The sequence below is a fragment of the Siphateles boraxobius genome, unplaced genomic scaffold (assembly GCF_051911475.1).
Source record: "Siphateles boraxobius isolate OS27281-9 unplaced genomic scaffold, OSU_SipBor_1 37, whole genome shotgun sequence".
In the NCBI taxonomy this organism is placed as follows: Eukaryota; Metazoa; Chordata; class Actinopteri; order Cypriniformes; family Leuciscidae; genus Siphateles; species Siphateles boraxobius.
This window is the reverse complement of record NW_027508997.1, coordinates 147156-164621: the sequence shown is the minus strand read 5'-3', so window position 1 is coordinate 164621 and position 17466 is coordinate 147156. Positions and strand designations below refer to the sequence as shown.

General features: G+C 36.3%; 2 protein-coding genes across 2 annotated transcripts in view; both read left to right on the top strand.

Moving 5' to 3' along the window:
* LOC143702948 (collagen alpha-6(VI) chain-like) overlaps positions 1-17466 on the top strand; it is a 163630-nt gene that overhangs the window by 108551 nt on the left and 37613 nt on the right. The window contains exons 11-12 of the mRNA XM_077196888.1: positions 16277-16617; positions 17244-17322. Coding sequence (XP_077053003.1) covers positions 16277-16617; positions 17244-17322 — 420 coding nt within the window. The remainder of the gene's footprint in view (positions 1-16276; positions 16618-17243; positions 17323-17466) is intronic.
* LOC143702929 (collagen alpha-4(VI) chain-like) lies at positions 2363-14903 on the top strand. Its single transcript, XM_077196858.1, has 10 exons — positions 2363-2395; positions 5189-5282; positions 5375-5983; positions 7626-8195; positions 8628-9197; positions 9357-9974; positions 10073-10645; positions 10841-11392; positions 12073-12648; positions 14305-14903. The coding sequence occupies exons 2-10, from the start codon at positions 5207-5209 to the stop codon at positions 14901-14903; spliced, it is 4743 nt and encodes a 1580-aa protein (XP_077052973.1). The 5' UTR covers positions 2363-2395; positions 5189-5206.

Below are 17466 nucleotides of genomic sequence, written 5' to 3'. Positions count from 1 at the left end.
AAAAGTTTGGACTGGGAAGTGAATTTTTTTCCTTCCTCAAAATCTAAAAGCCAATGGGAGAAATGATGTGTGTGATCCAGCAGTGGGAGACCCCATTCACAACTGTCCACAGGATTAACAAAAACACCTATTGCTTGGAAATAATGACGGTTCTTTGTTCATAATACATATATTGTAACGTAAAATAAGACAATTAAAGACAAGACGGAGGCTCACTGATAGACTTTAAAATATATTTCAGCATTTTGTTAATCAGCGGCCTACTACCCCTGACTGAGTAACTTTAACCCAATCCGATCGCGGCTCTCCCGGTGTTAGTGTTATTCCACAAGATTTATGGATTAAGCTGTTTGATTTATAATTATTAGATTATTTTCACATTTCACTTACCCTGCTGTGCACAAACATAGCTGTTCCTCAATTTGTGTGTTTCCCATTTGAATGGTCAGCGTATGAGGCGCTGCTGCTTGCGCTGGGACTATAGGTTTTAGCTTCAATCTTTATGAAATTATTCTCTAATTGGTTGCATAATATGTTGTGGATATATCCCTTCAATGCATACTAGAGTCCCTTTTGTCTTGCTCTCTCAGATATTTCACATGTTCGCCAAAAATTACTAATTATCTCATTGGGAATGTCTGACACCGGTGCATACACACTGCATTATAGACGTGCCAGGCGCGAAAGCTTCACAGGCGTAGCAACAGTAACTAGGGAGGGCGGGGCTTAGCGAAGGGTCAATTGGTTTTAACACCTTTCCTTGGTGGTTGCTTGCCTGGGCGGAGGAATATTGTCTTCTATGTGTAATATTTTGCTAGAACAGGTGGCAACTTATTGGTCATGTAATGCTTGTCTTCCAATGCTAAAGCCAAACATCGGAGTACTTGGTCATGTCACCAAGTAAACTGACCTTGGCTAAGAGCCACCTTACATCCTGTCAAAATGTGCCGTAATGTGGCAGCTGATGAACACAAAGGACAAGAGGGATCCTCTCCTACCCAGAGATTTAGGTTCTGTGGTGATGGGAGAACATCATATGTTGACCTGATAAGGAAACTGATCCTACTCTCTTCCGTTGACCAAAGGTCTTGCCAGCCCATCTTACGCTGTTCCACACTCTCCCATCTCATCCACGATCCCTGCTTGGCCTGGGAAATGGCCTTTATACACCTCATCCTCTCCTCCTGCTTTCGAACCTCGTTGACTATCAGCTTCCTCCTTTGAGCTTAAACGACGAATCGACCCTATCAGAACAAACTTAATGACCCACCCGTTGAGGACTAACAATATAAATGAAAGTGTTAAAGATGCACAAATTAAGGAATTAGCCAAGCTATTTTCGATAAGTAAGATTTAACCAAGCCAACGCTATACACATCCAAGCAGAACTTCTGAACGTGAGCTAATAAAAAGATTAATAAATCTGCTAATAATGTTTCTGTGAATTACCATGTTTTAAATTAGGTTCTAACATATTATAAAATGCTTCTCTTGCCTTACATGCGGTGTTGGAACGTGTCTATTTGTGTTTATCTGTATACAGACTACATTAGTCAAGACACATGTTGTTAGGAAGAGCGGCTGGGATCTGAAGCCAGAACTCTGTCTTGTGTTCTTGCTGATGGACCACAGACTGAGAGGAAATGTCTACAGAAACAGGTACTGTCTGGAACGGGCCATGATGGGATCAAATGATCTGCTTTTAATGTGCACTTAGTGAGGATTCAGCATCACATTAAAAGCAAAAGAGTACACAATCATTTGGGCTACTTTAATGGTGATTTGTGTGTGTGTGTGTGTGTGTGTGTGTGTGTGTGTGTGTGTGTGTGTGTGTGTGTGTGTGTGTGTGTGTGTGTGTGTGTGTGTGTGTGTGTGTGTGTGTGTGTGTGTGTGTGTGTGTGTGTGTGTGTGTGTTTGTGTGTGTGTGTGTGTGTGTGTGTGTGCGCGCATTTTAATCATTTTAGAGCTTGTTCAATAGCAAAAACAACCATGTACATTCATGGAACGACCTGTGGGTGAGTAAATGATGAAACGTTTGCCTTTTTCAAAAACTATTCCTTTAGCATTGTTATAAATGCACTGATAGAAATATTAAATTAAATTAAATTAACTGAGCTAAGGGAAGCAACAAATATGAAGCTGTAAGGATCTGCTATCAACCAAACGTTGAATGTGAATATGTTGCATTCAAGCTTTTCGATGGTGAAGATAAACAAATGATGAATCTTATCGTGCATGTGTGGGTCTGTATATACATGTCTTGAAAGTCATGTTCTCCTAAAATGGAAATCATGGTGTTGAGGACAAGGAGGGGCTTGAGAAGTTTCTATGAGAAGTTTCAGATTTTTAGTTTCTCATTCAGGTTGGACTCGTCCCTTCGGTGCCTGGGTTCTGTGTAAGTTCACATCTTTACTCTCTTCTTTTATTGAATGTATAGCACAGAGCGGTTTGCACTGAGGTAATCTGAGTATAATCCATGCAAAGGCATTATGATGATACTATGATATAGTATTTTAGCTTGTAGAGATGTCTGAAATGTTTCAAAGAAAAACTTCACAGAAAAGATCACTGGGTTTTTCATGTTTGTTTTATAAACAAAAGTTCAAATAGCATCTTATGTATAGATTTTATTTGGATTTTATTCAAGCCTCTTTTTGTGGATTCAGATCTCTCATGTTCACTAGCCAGTATTTTCATAGACTCAGGCCTGATCCTAAACGCATTAGGAAAGTAGCATAGAGATGGCACACACAATCCTTGCTAAAACTAGGAACACATTTGCTGTTTCTGTTATTGTTAGTGGCTTGGAATGAATATTAATTTGAAATATTAGAACTGTTTTTGTATGTATTCAGATGTGTGTAATTGTAATGCTTGCCTGTTGGATAGCATTTCAAATGTTTGGTTATTTCAAGAAAAGACGATATCGAGACGAGGTTTATGTTTTCATAAAAATATTGATGCTTCTATTTATGAAATACTTTACAGTATACTAAGTCTATATATGACATTGTATATGAAATGTAATATTGAATCGAATAATTCAAACAATAATTCCTATAATTGTTTAAAATTATAATTTAAATATAATTGTCATGGTATTTAGCTCTCAGATGTTCAAGCTCTGCTTTGCATCGAGGTCCTTATATAATTATTAGAGCAAAACTACATTTACACTGTAAAAAAAAATCCCTTTGTTTTTATGGAAAAAAACTGGCAGCTGTGGTTACCAGAACTTTACCGGCAAAAATACGGTATCAACGTTATTGGTTTTACAGGCTTAACTTAAAATTTACAGTAATAATCCACATTTCATTATCTGATATAATGTTAATTTACCAATCTATTGAAGTATTAATATCTGTTTTGTACCATTGTAATACACAGACAACCAACAATCATCACAGCAGTGATGAGAGTAACATAATAAGTCAAAGCTCATCACAAGTAATCTTCCACAAGTAAACTTATACTATTAAAGAGAGACTGCACAGTGTCATTCGCACAAACATTAAACACCATCATGGTAACACACATGAAATTTTAAAAATGCAATAAACATTAATTTAACAACATTAAATGTAACATAAAACCCTATTGTACATAACTGATTAGAAAAGAACTAAGAAAACTAAGAAGAAACATAGTTATTTCAACATAAGTTATTTTAAATACATCAAATGTGAAGTGTCACGGTTTTTCACTGTAAATTATACAATGAGTTGTTCCTTTTCACTTTCAAAAACTGTAAATTTAATGGTATTTTAGAGTAAAATTACATAAAATGTACTGTTAGATCTATCACAGTTATTTACCGTATATAGTAAGGAAACTTTCTGTTAACCAATTGCATTTTTTACCGTTAGTCTTTTACCGTTAAAATCACGATAATTTTTTACAGTGGTCTATATACAGATATTACATAATTTCTTGGAATTATGTTCTAATCTTAGTAACTTTTGTTTTTGATCAGTTGTAATATTAGTTGTAATGCACACACATATGTGTGTGCATTACAACTAATATTACAACTGATCAAAAACAAAAGTTACTAAGAATTACTGAACTTTTGTATTACTGAACAATTGTATTATACATATTTTGTATATTCAGATTCAGACAATTTCGTGTTAAATAGCATTTGAAAATCAATATATGACCTCTTGATGCAACATTATAACAAAAGATCGGATCAAGACAGTACTTGTGTCCTCATACAAAATACTCATGCATGTTAATAAAACTAATAATTTTCTCAATACTGATCAAATATTTTGTAAAAATGTTGCAAATATTTTGTTGATTAAATAATATTCAAAATTATTTAGGATTTTGTAGTAGTTTATCATTTATTTACATCTATTTTACTAATTTGCACATATAATGTAAGAACCTGAAAGTGAGTGATGTTTCTAAACGTTCCATCTGTCCTGTAATGGATGTCTGCCTGTTCTTCATCTGATGGGCTTGAGCTTCATCTCAAGTAAATATTTTGCTTAACCATAGGCAAATGTTCTAAGGATGTAAGAGTAATTCAGAGACTAAGGAAGTCCACAAACATTAGCTCTTAAGAGGAGAACCCCCTCAATGCTGGCCCACATAATCAATTATACAATATGTTTATGTATATGTTTGTCTGGGATATATGCGTACATTTGACATGTATTTGTATCTGGAAGATGTGTTAAATCAATTAATAGATATGGAGTCTTGGCCCTCTAGGCTTCATTAGTTGTTACACTTGTGTGCAGTCAGTGTAATTTCTGCGAATGCTACTGCATCGTTGCACAGCAAACTTTGATAAAGTTTGATCTGACTTGTTGCGGTTGTTGCTGACCTGTGATGGCCATGGTTTACACAAGTAAACATAAAGTGTGCAATTTGGTACAAGGCCCTTGTGTGGTAAGGACATAAGTATAAGTGGTCGTAGTCCCAGTAACGCGCACAAAATGGTAGATCTCATATATCAACCTGACAGTCTTTACAAACATTCTGTGTGTTATTTTTCATTCAAACAGGAAAGACCAGTGGGAAAGTGGAAAGATTTCTGTGTCCTTTGATTTATATAACGACATCCCTACTACCCTAATATATTTGTTCATTCTTTCTTAAAGCTAACATCATATTATATTTACAATTCTGTTTGGTGATGTGAGTGTTGCAGAAACTTTCTGGATTCTTTTTTCAGGGGACAAGAAATTTAAGCATGGAGAAGGATTGGGGATTACTTGGATTCCTTGTTCTGTCATTATGTTGTCTTGTCAGCAATGGCCAACAACTTGGTAGGGGCAGAATTTACTTGATCATACAAGATGATTTTGTTCAGTTTTGTCTGATTGTTGCTCAAATTAAAAGTCTGTATTCTTTCTCTCAGTCTGTACACGGGAGACAGTGGCTGACATTGTATTCCTGGTGGATGGCTCTGGCAGTATTGGGCCGGACAACTTCCAACAAATCCGTGAATTCCTCTCCTCATTCGTAGAGAACTTTGAAGTTGCTCATGACAGGATCAGGATCGGTCTGGTTCAATACAGTGACACACCGCGTACTGAGTTTTTGCTTAACAAATACCAGAACAAGGAGGAAATTCTCAACTACATCCAAAGTCTGGATTATAAAACTGGCGGGACGTTTACCGGCCAGGGTTTGGAGTTCATGCTGAAACATCACTTTGTTGTAGAGGCCGGAAGTCGAGCACAGCAGAATGTTCCTCAGATTGCCATTGTTATCACAGATGGGGATTCTCAAGATGAGGTTGAGTCACATGCTCTGGAGCTAAGGCTAAGTGGAATCGAAATATACGCCATAGGGATCAAAGATGCAAACCAGGCGTTACTGAGACAGATCGCGAACGAGCCTTACGATAAGCATGTCTACAGTGTAACAGACTTCGCAGCTCTGCAGGGAATCTCCCAGAGTGTAGTCCAGGATCTGTGTACCACTGTAGAGGAAACACAAAAAGAGGACGTCCTGATGTCAAAAGGTAAAATATTACATTGAAAAAACTTCTAATTCAAAACTCTTGAGTCACAGCTTTACTGGAAATCTTTGAGAGAACTACAGAGAGATCAGTAGCCAGTTGCAACAAACCCCTTATAACTCTATTGATATTTATTCCAAGATTTTCATCAAACTTTGAATGTTAGCTTGACTAAGTCTTGCCTGAGAGTTTAAAACAGTTTGAGGGTAAACCTGAAGTCTTAAGGTTATATAGGAAGTTTGTAGTTTGAACACTGGGATCAAATACAAAACATTCCAAGCTACAATTCTGTCAATGTAATTTTGGTTTTAGGGGATTTTTGATTATGTCATGTGTGAAAGTCTGATCATTTAGAAGAACTAAAGCATACTAAGTCAGAAAAGCCTGTAGGACTGTTGATTTTGATGCACATAGCTTGAGAGCGCCATGGATCAGAAGTTTTTCATTGAAGTGTAAGAAATTTTTCTATGGGAAAATTGTGAGTACTTAAAAAGACTGAGCAGCTTGAGTTAGAATATGTTGATATTTTTTAAGGCCCTGTTCACACTAGGGGTTGCACAGACTAGTCGATGTTAATGCTCTGCCATGACGATTTAAGCTTGACATTGACTATGATCATGGACCATACAGGGCGCAAAAGGATAAGAAATCTTTTGAAGTCCACTTTTACGTTTCCGAACAGTTAAAATGACAAATAAATGCGTACTCTAAAAACGCAGAAATAAGAAATGTTTGATACCTATACCATCTGGATGCTCCGAATTGATCAGGTCGGGTAAATGCACGTTTTAAACACTTATTGTACACATAAGTTAATCGCCCTTCTGCGCTACTTCATTGTAACGCACACACGTACAGACAGCGCTCACATCACATGCATATCGCGCACACACAAAAATATTCATTAGCGCAGAAATGTATCGTCAACATTGTTCTGTGATTTATCTATAAAATAGCTTAGAAACCGAAAAGTTCGAACACATTTTTTAATAACTAAACCCACGGTTTCACTATTAGTAGAGAGACGTTGCCAGGTAGAATTAATTCACTTGCAATCACACTCTCTCTCAAATGCATTCATAGAAGTGTAATCTTTACTGTGCTTTTTTATCTGTATCTAATTTACAAGCAGAATTCTGTGAGAAATATGATGACTCAAAGACAAAGGAACTGATAAAAATAAACTGTTATGGAGCAATATCCTTGTAGGTAGCGCTGTGTTATACTGTATGTACAGCTATGACATGCTTATTTTGTCCACTAGATCGAAAAATCTGAAAAAGCCCATAGATTTACCCACCCATAGACCCTCCCCTCGAAGAAATCTGGACAGGAGTTGTTGAAAGTAGACAAAAGAGACGGATTAAAACACCAGGTGTAAATGAGATCGTGTCTCCCTCGTCTACTTGTGATCCGATCGACCAAAACCCATCTTAATACCAGGTGCAAACAGGGCCTTAATGTTGTCGAATCTCAAGTTAAACCAACAAGGCAACATCATGACAGTCAAACATGCCGTTTGCAGCAAATGCTGATTTCATCCTTAAAATGACATTTCTATTATTCTATTTGTACAAACACAAAAATTTAAAGCAGAATTAAGTGGTCAAAGCTCTAACTAAAACTCTTCCATCTGTTGCTCTAGGCTGCAATGATACTGCCCAGGCAGACATTGTGCTCCTTGTGGACTCGTCTAATAGCATTGGAGACAATTTTAAAGAAGTGAGGACGTTTCTCCATGCTTTTGTAGACAGATTTAACCTTACACCTGACAAGGTGAGAGTGGGACTTGCCCAGTTTAGTGACAGAACATACCAAGAGTTCCTACTTGGTGACTATTTAGATAAGGAAGACCTGCACCAAAAGTTGGATGGTCTCATTTACCGTAGAGGAGGCACCAAGACCGGTCAGGCCTTGACTTTCATCCGTGAGAATTACTTCAACCTGGCCAGAAAGAATATCCCTGGCATTGCCATAGTCATCACAGATGGGGAATCAACTGATGCTGTAGATGAACCTGCCCAGAGACTACGAAATATGGGAGTTGCCATCTTTGTCATCAGGGTGGGAAAAGGCAACATGGAAAAGCTGCGATCCATTGCTAATATCCCACATGAAGAGTTCTTATTCAGTATTAACAGTTATCAAGAACTACAAGGTCTAAAAGAGAGTCTGCGCAACAAAGTGTGCTTTACTTTGGGCGTCCAGTCACAAGGTAAAATTTTACTTTGTATGTTTTCCCATTTGTGTTTATACTGTGGGATTGTTGAATATAAAAATCCTTAAAAAGAATACAAACAAAACAAAAACTTTTCATAAATGTACACAGTAAAAAAAAAAAAAAAAAAAAAAAAAATATACATATATATATATATATATATATTTATTTATATATACGTTCATGATTTATCACAACATTTTTTTCTTTTGTCAAATCAACTTAGATAACTAATATTTTGAGTGTCTGTTGATTAAACCAAACTTCTTCATTGTATTAACTCAATTTTATTATTTTTAAGTTAAACCATGTACACTAAAAAAATATTGTTGGTTTGAGGCCCATCATACTGTTAATCTACTGTTTGTCTGCACCCTAGTGTTTAAATTGTTTACATATAAATAATTTATTTGTTTCCATTCTCTTCAGCTTTTTTGAAAAGATTTGCTGATATCTTCATACTGGTTGACAGTTCAGCATCTAAACAAGAGCAGCAAATAATAAGGAACTTCCTCTATAGACTGGTTAACCAGCTCGACGTGAGAAAGAATGCTAATCGTGTCGGCCTGGCTCAGTTTAGCGAAAATGTCAAAGAGGAATTCCTGCTTAATTCTGACAAGACCAAGAGTGAGATGGGGTCATTGATGCGCACCCTGCAGCTGAGGCCTACAGGGGAGCGTAGAATTGGCCATGCAATTGAATATGCTCACACAAATTTCTTAAATAGCGCTGCTGGAAGCCGCGCATCTGAAGGTTTTAAGCAGTTCCTATTAGTCATTGCAGCTGGAGAATCTGATGATGGTGTCATCCAAGCATCCCGTAAAGTCAATAAAGATGAGGTGACGGTTTTTGCTGTTGGCTTAAACAAAGCTAATCCGTATGAAATGAAGGACATCTCTGGTCAACAGCACAGCTACAAGTTAGTAGGCAACATTCAACAAGTACAACAGAAACTTAAGACTGCCATTGACACATGGGAAGACGCTACTGTCACAGAGGGTGAGTGCTTGCATAATCTTCTATTCTTTCAATATAATTCATAATGTTATTAAACTTTCCACCCCTTGAGTTTTAATTATGAGTGGATTTATAACTATTAGGCTATGTATTACATAATCCAAAAGACTATGGTTTTGTAAAATTCTTGTCTTTTGACAGAGTGCAAGTTTGACGTGGTGGCAGATATCGCTTTTATTGTTGATCAGTCCAGCAGTATCAGATCCAAAAACTTCCAACTTGTGCGTGACTTTCTCGAGAGCACCATAGGAGGTCTCGACGTGGGCAAGGGAAAAATAAAGGTAGCTGTGATCCTGTACAGCGACTTCCCTCGAGCTGATGTGTACTTTAACACCTTTGATGATAAGGCTGACATCCTGCGCTACATCAGTAGCATGGCATATGGTCGTGGTAAAACATACACCGGAGCTGCTCTGAAGTTTGCCAAAGAGCATGTGTTTACCAAAGCAAGAGGTAGCAGAAAAGATGAGTATGTTCAAAAGGTTGCTGTTGTTATCACCGATGGAAAGTCCACAGATGACGCGGCCAGCGCTGCAGCAGATTTACGGCGAACAGGCGTCACTGTATTTGCGCTTGGTATCAAAGACACAAAAGAGGATGACTTGAGAGAGATTGCATCCTACCCACCCAAAAAGTTTGTGTTAAATGTGGAACGCTTTGATCAGCTAAATTCACTTGCGAAGATTTTAACCAAAACTCTTTGCATTGAAATCACAGATGCCATCATACCTAAAATCTCACTTGGCGCAGTATTAAAAGGTTTGCACAATATTTTTAACATTTTCTTTTTATTACCAGCACAATGTTCAACCTGTTTCAAAATTCCAATTTCATAATGGAATACTCTTTCACTTTAGGTTGCAAGCAAACAGTCAAAGCTGACATATACTTCCTTGTGGATGAATCAGGAAGTATATCCTATGCAGACTTTGAAGATATGAAAAAATTCATTATTGAATGGCTTGATGTGTTTGAGATTGGGAGTGACAATGTGCGCATTGGGGTAGTGAAGTTTGCAAGCAGTGCAACCACAGTTTTCCGATTACACGACTATAGCACAAAAACTGATGTGGAAAAGGCAGTGAAGAATCTCGTTATGAATGGAGGGGGCACCAGGACTGATCTGGGGTTAAGACAAATGATACCGCTATTCAAAGAAGCTGTTCAAACACGTGGCGAATATGTTCGTGAGCTGCTGATTGTAATCACAGATGGTGAATCAATAGGGACAGAAGAGTCAGTAGAAGTTCCTGCTAAAATACTGAGAACAGAACAGAATGTCACCATTTATGCTATTGGTGTGAAAAGTGCATCTGTGCCTGAGCTCGAATTAATATCTGGCAGTCCACAAAGAACATATTATGTCAAAAACTATGATTTTCTCAAGGATATTAAGAAAGACATCCTTACAGAAATATGTTCCTTTGAAGGTAAGAAATTCAATTTATGGCATATATTCATATGGTATGTTTGCACTGTTATTTGATTTGCACAATTTTATTTTTAAATTTGGAGATAAAATAATATAACCAATGCATGCAAATAAATGACTGCCAGTGTCCGATTGTTGTTTTAAGATTCTTTTCACAGAATGAGTGTTCACTTTATAAATTTCTTATTTTTAGGTTGTGAAGGTCTTTTTGCAGATGTCGTCTTCCTGATTGATGGATCAGAAAGTGTTAGCACTGAAGACTTTAATAAAACGAAACAAATAATGGAGGTTGTGATAGAAAAGTTTGCAATTGGACCAGACAAGGAGCGTGTTGCAGTTGTTCAGTATGGCACAAACACAAAAGAGGAGTTTTCCTTAGATAGATTTGATGATAAAGCTAGATTATTACAGGAAATTAAAAACATTGAACAGATGCATGGGAAAACTTACACTGGAAATGCACTTACAGAAGTATTTCAATCTTTTGACAAGTCTAAAGGAGGGCGCTCCAGTGCCATGAAGTTTTTGATAGTTCTTACAGATGGAGATAGTAGGGATGATGTAGCCCTACCTGCAAAAGTCCTAAGAGACAATTCCATCAACATTTATGCCATTGGTATGAGACATGCTAACAGATCTCAGATTCTTGCCATTGCTGGATCCCACGAAGGTGTGTTCTTTGAAGACACAGTTGCTTCCCTGAAAGAATTAGGCAGTGAGGTTCTCCTCAAGATCTGTAACACAGGTATGTAAATAAAATTAACAGAAATCTGAGATTTTTAAAAGAGATCACATTATGTCGGTAACCTCTTTTAGATGATATGTTTTGTGGTATTTAGTCCATGTCAGTTAGCTTTGAGGGCATCTACTGCTAGTGTTCTCTTAAAAGTGAAAACATTTGCAACAAATAGTCTTCTTTCATTAAATTGGACAAAACTACTGATGACTCATCTTACCCTCCATTTCCAAAGTCCATCTGAATCTGACCGGCAATAGCATGTAGACATTTATGGCTCATGGCTGTTTTGCCAAAAAAAAGAGGACTGTACATTTTTAAAGGAATAGTTCACCAAAAATGAATTCTTTCAGTAATTACTCACCCTTATGTTGTTCCAAACCCGTAAGACTTTCTACGGAACACAAATAAAGATCTTTTTGATGAAATCTGAGAGCTTTCTGTCCCTTATGTTGTTCCAATCCTTCCTTATGTAAATTCAATCTGTTCATCATAAAAAGTGATCAAGTCTCTTCAGAAAATTTGGATCAAACCGCTCTATTCATATGGATTAGTTTTATTAGATTTATTTTTGGGTGAACTATCCCTATAATGTGTATATCTTCTAAAAGATTGTCAGCTTTCATTTGTATTATAGTAAAAACCAAAGCCAGAATGACTTCTTATATTATGATCATACATCTTTCCAGAATGCAATACACCCGAACTGATTGACATAATCTTCCTTGTGGATGCCTCTGGTAATCCCAATAAAGATGGTTTCAAGGAAATGATCAACTTAATGTCATATGTGGTGGACAAATCTGTGGTTGGAGAAAAACGGGTACGATTTGGCGCCATCACCTACTCTAACAGCCCTCAGTCAGAGTTCACCCTGAAAGAGTACAACAGTAAGGCTGATGTTCTGAGGGTTTTCTCAAACCTCAAATCTTCAGGCGGAAGAAGAAACACGGCCCGGGCCCTTAACTACACACTCTCCTACTTTGACACAACTCATGGTGGACGACGGGCAAAGAATGTACCTCAAGTGCTATTTCTGATAACAGATGGCAAGGTTAATGATTTAAGTGGACTGGAAACTTGGCCTCAATCCCTGGCTAATTCAGAACTCAACTTTTTTGCTATTGGTACTGAAGATGCAGATGAGGTCCAGCTAACGGAGATGGCAGGAGAGAATGGCCGAGTGCACTATGCAAACACCTACCAGGGCCTTCGTGGACTACAAAAAATAATCACCCAAGAGCTTTGCAATCTTACCAAACCAAGTAAATTTTATTTCTTATCACCTTCTATCAGTGCTTGGGAATAACTAGCTAAAATGGCAATGCTACTAACTTAGCTACATTTATCAGTAGCTCAGCTGTTTCTAAAATTCTGTAGATTTTCTAATAACAAGCTGCCCTGTTATTTTCAACTCCAGTTACAGATCATTTGGATTTTTTTTCTCTTTTATGTTTTAAGTATGAATGAATCTGTTCACTGTTAATGCTGACATGGTATTTGAGTTCATTTGTTTAAAAAAATCTTAATGTATGGCACAAATACTTTTGAACAAATTAACTTAAAGTTCAACGTGGGAATGTTCTTCTGACTAAATTATATCAAATTATTACTGTATTTAAAAATAGGTTGACCACTTAAATAGCTTAAATGTATTTAGCTACTTTTTGTCAGTAACTGCGTTTTAAATAGAGTAATTTCTGCATAATAACTTCATGCATTTTAATTGATGGGATGTCCATTTAATCTTTCACTGCAAAATAGATATATATCTGACCTACTCTTCCCATGTTATGTGGCAATATAATTCAGTTTTGTAAGAAAAAATGATGTGGACGTCGAAGATCTCAAAAATGAATTTTATTACAGCATAGCAGTGGCAAGGTACACGAAGCACCTTGGGTTCATCAGTGTCAGACTGAACCCAGAACATCCAAATCTCAAACCTTTTATCCTGTTACAGTTTACCACTCTTAATGTAAATGAAGTTGCTCTTGTTGCAACAGCTGTGTTCTGTATGTTAAAGAAGTTGAGACACCCCGTTGTCTGATAAGGTTCTCTGTGTTCCATTCCCATTCTTCAATTGACTACCATTTGCAAAGGATGTGATCAACCCAAATGGTGAAGAAACAATATAACTTCACTTCTTTCATCTCTATGATAATTTAGCCATTTTGGGGATGACACCCCCCCCCCCCCCCCCCCCCCCCCTTTGATAACGGACATTAAAATTCACTATACAAACTTAAATGGTTGTAATTCAAGAATGCTTTGGAATATAGACTTAAGTTTGGTCATGTTTTAAATAAAACACTCAGCAGATTATTACTGAAGTGAAAGCAAAAAAATTAAGAATGAAAAAGTTATGGAAGTTTAAATATAAGTTTTAAATATACTTTATTAATATTTTTTATTTTATATAAAATAAATATTTAAAATAATATTTTTACTATGAAATTACTATGAAATGAAAGCCATATATCTAACCAAGTTGTGTTCCAAATTTCAAGTTGAAATCACAAAAATTTAAGTTCCCATGAGATTTTGTTGTTGTATGAATTCTGCCGTAACAAATTAATTCATTTATATCCGAATATCACTTCTGTCACTAAATATGGAACCTTGAGACTCAGACTTGTCATAAATTCATCTATTACTGTTCCTACATAATTTGTAATAAAAAAACACAGCTAAAATATCTATTTAGGAGTCTTAGACCTTTCCAACGATATATAGTTTGTCATGATTAAATTAGGATTTAATATTGAAGTAAAGTTAGGCGTCCCGCTAGCAGGACATCATGAGTAGCTTGTGGTTTGCCAATCTAGTTTCATTGTTGCTTCCCCAAATGCAAACTGTGCTTTTGTTTTTGTCTTTATTAATTTTGTTTGTCCTAATGTTTTTTTTGTTTCTCTTTTTAGTTTGTGAGATGGAGGTATCAGACCTGTTTTTTTTAATTGATGGATCAGAGTCTATTAAGGAACGAAGTTGGGATATTCTCAAACAAACCATGATTGGCATTGTGAAAGAACTGGATATTGCTCAAGACAAATGGCGAGTGGGTGTCGCCCAGTTCAGCGATAAACTCTTGCATCAATTTTACCTGAACACATACACTAGTTTTTTTGAAGTGGAGCAAGCTATAAACAACATTGTGCAAAGAAAGCAAGGCACAAATACTTGGGACGCCCTGAATTTAATTAAACACTACTTCACAAAAGAGAATGGATCCAGAATAGATGAAGGAGTCGCTCAGAATCTCCTGCTGATCACAGATGGACAAGCTAATGATCCAAAAGACTTGAATGCATTAGCTTATCTCAAAAACAAGAACATAGCAATAACTGTTATTGGGGTTGGCAATGACATAAAGAAATCTGAGCTGCGTGAAATAGCTGGTTCACCTGAACGGGTCCTCATTGAGACCTTCGAAACTCTTGAACTGAAGACAACCATAAGGAAAGTGTTACATTTCCTCTGTAAAAAAGAAGTGCCAGATTTTCCCACAAATGGTAAGTAATTAGTTTTTATACTATAATTGATGATTATTATTATTATACTAAATATTTTACATATCAGCACTGTTTCTAAACTTGATAAGTTACCGCTTGTTTCCAAATATGACCATTAAAATGCTGCCTTATGAGGGAGCTCAATAAGTTTTGAATCAGAGCAATAGTTATAGGGTTAGTTCTCCCAAAAATGAAATTTCTGTCATTATTTACTCACCCTCAAGTCATTCCAAATCCGTAAGACATTCGTTCATCTAAAGAAAACACATGAAGATATTTTTGATGAAATCTGACACTCTACACAACTAGCACTTTTAAACCCCAGAAGGCAGTAGATACATAATTAAAGTAATCCACGTGACTCTAGTGGTTTAACCTCAGTTTTATGAAGCGACGCAAGAGCAGGCGTTGTTAAATGAACACATGTTGGACATTAGGCTAATAAAAAAGACTCTTGAAAGTGTCAGTTGCGTAGCTGTCAATGGAGGGACGGAAAGCTCTTAAATTTCATCAAGTCTTACGGGTTAGGAGCGACATGAGGGTCAGTAATTAATGACAGAATTTTCATATTTGGGTGAACTACCCATTCTTTTACTCTTTAAAGGGGTCACATGATGAGAAATCAAATTTTGCAATGAAGCATACAATTTACTTTCAGAACGCAAAGACCCAAGTCCAATAAGACTTGTTCTAATCTTCCACAGCTTTACTGTGTACATTGAACACATAACCATGCACATTTACATGTCAACAATGCCATATCTTCTATTTTATCTTTGATTACCACTGGATGTAGGTGTTAACTGATTAACTGACCTTGATGATTTTTGCCATTGACTAATGCCGTCAGTTAATTTATATGTTTTATGCGTTTATACGCATTGTTTTATTTCTTTATATTTTGCCCCACCTGTTTTTTTTTAATGTTTTTTTTTTGCTTTGGCAAAATGGTACTCAAACCAGTCAAGTAATGTTTAATAGGCTTTTCTGAGTAATGAAGGCATAGCATGCAAACAGTACAGATTACTAATTTTTTTAAAGTAAATTCAACACATTATCGGAGATTAAGTAAAGTTAACTAAACAATAGTTAGTAAGAACAATGTTAGATTTTACAGTGTACTGTATGTTAGTTGATAGTAGTAGCTGAAGTGTTAATGTAGTACTACTCATTTTGTCCTGCACTGCTTCCTTAATAGTTATCTATTAATGGCAGGCCATTTTTCTAGTGTTACCAAAAAGTTTTCTATGGTAAATGGTAATATACTGTGTCGTAGACTGTACTATACTTATATTGTATGGATGGTATTAATGATAATGATGTAAACTATTTTGTCTATTCCCTTCCTTGAAGAGTGTGACCTATTGTTTTGTTTGAACAGATTGCAATATTGACATTGCCTTTGGGTTTGACGTGTCCAGGCGATCAAGCACTCAACCTCTGTTGAGGCCTCAGGTGGAAATGTTGGTTACTGCAGCCATCCACCGTATCTCCATGATGGGTGATCTGTGCTGTGTCAAAGCGGACAAAATTACAATTAGATTTGGCTATAGGCTAGTGTCTGGACGAGATGGCCGTGTTCTGGTGGATTTTGGCTTTGACAAGTACAACGAGGAAGTGATCAGGAAAGTGGTGTCATCGCAACCTTCGGAGCCCCTTGCCTTCAACAAGTTTCTGTTAGAATCCTTCAGAGGAATGTTTGTCTCTGATGCCAAGGCAAAGGTGGGAATGTGTCTGAGATATACAGTTGACCATTAAAATGATTGTCAACTACAGTATATTACATTCTTTAAATGAATGTTCCCCTAATTATAAAAGAGCACCTCTGCTGATGTTATTTTAAAATGATTTTGTTTTTGTGATGTCTTACTGACAGAAACATAGTTGAACTATTATTTATACAACCAAAGAAACACTATGCACTTGTATTTGCTATCATATTTGGTAACACTTTATTTTAAGGTGACGTTGTTACATTGCACTTCAGTACTGAGTAATATTAATTATTAACTGCTTACTATTTTAGTCACGGTTAGGGTTTGGTTTAGGGTTAGTTACTTGTAATAATGCATAATTTACTGTTATTACTATATTAAGTACATGTAGTAATGTGTAATTATGTCACCCAAAAATAAAGTGTGATATTTTACCCAAAATGGTGAATTAAATTGCATCTGTAAGAGGACTGTTGGAAAAAAATGTGTATTTTAAAAATGCAAATATGGTTGGGAGATCAGATTTAGCATTTTGATCACTTAGATCCATATTGGACACCTAATGCATTAAATATTTATTGCTCATTCAAGACAACCTGAGACAATGGAATTTAATTGTATGTTTGTGTCTAGGTTTTAATAATCTTCACAGATGGGTTGGATGATAGCATTCAGCACTTAATGGAGAGTTCAGAAAGACTTAAACGAAGTGGTAAGTAGCAAAATATCCCACCATTCACTTTTTAGAACTGCTTTACAGCAGAATTGAATTCTTTTTGCATCATTGGTCATTATTTAACTGTTAATCACAGTAAAGCTCCTTTTGAGACCATTGGTATGGTATAAAGCGCTATAT

Excerpts from the sequence above, each read along its gene's own strand:
- LOC143702929 (XM_077196858.1), top strand. The coding sequence starts at position 5,207 with ATGGAGAAGGATTGGGGATTACTTGGATTCCTTGTTCTGTCATTATGT. Across the intron at positions 8,196-8,627 it reads TTTGGGCGTCCAGTCACAAG|CTTTTTTGAAAAGATTTGCT; the intron begins GTAAAATTTTAC and ends CATTCTCTTCAG. Across the intron at positions 9,975-10,072 it reads ACTTGGCGCAGTATTAAAAG|GTTGCAAGCAAACAGTCAAA; the intron begins GTTTGCACAATA and ends CTTTCACTTTAG.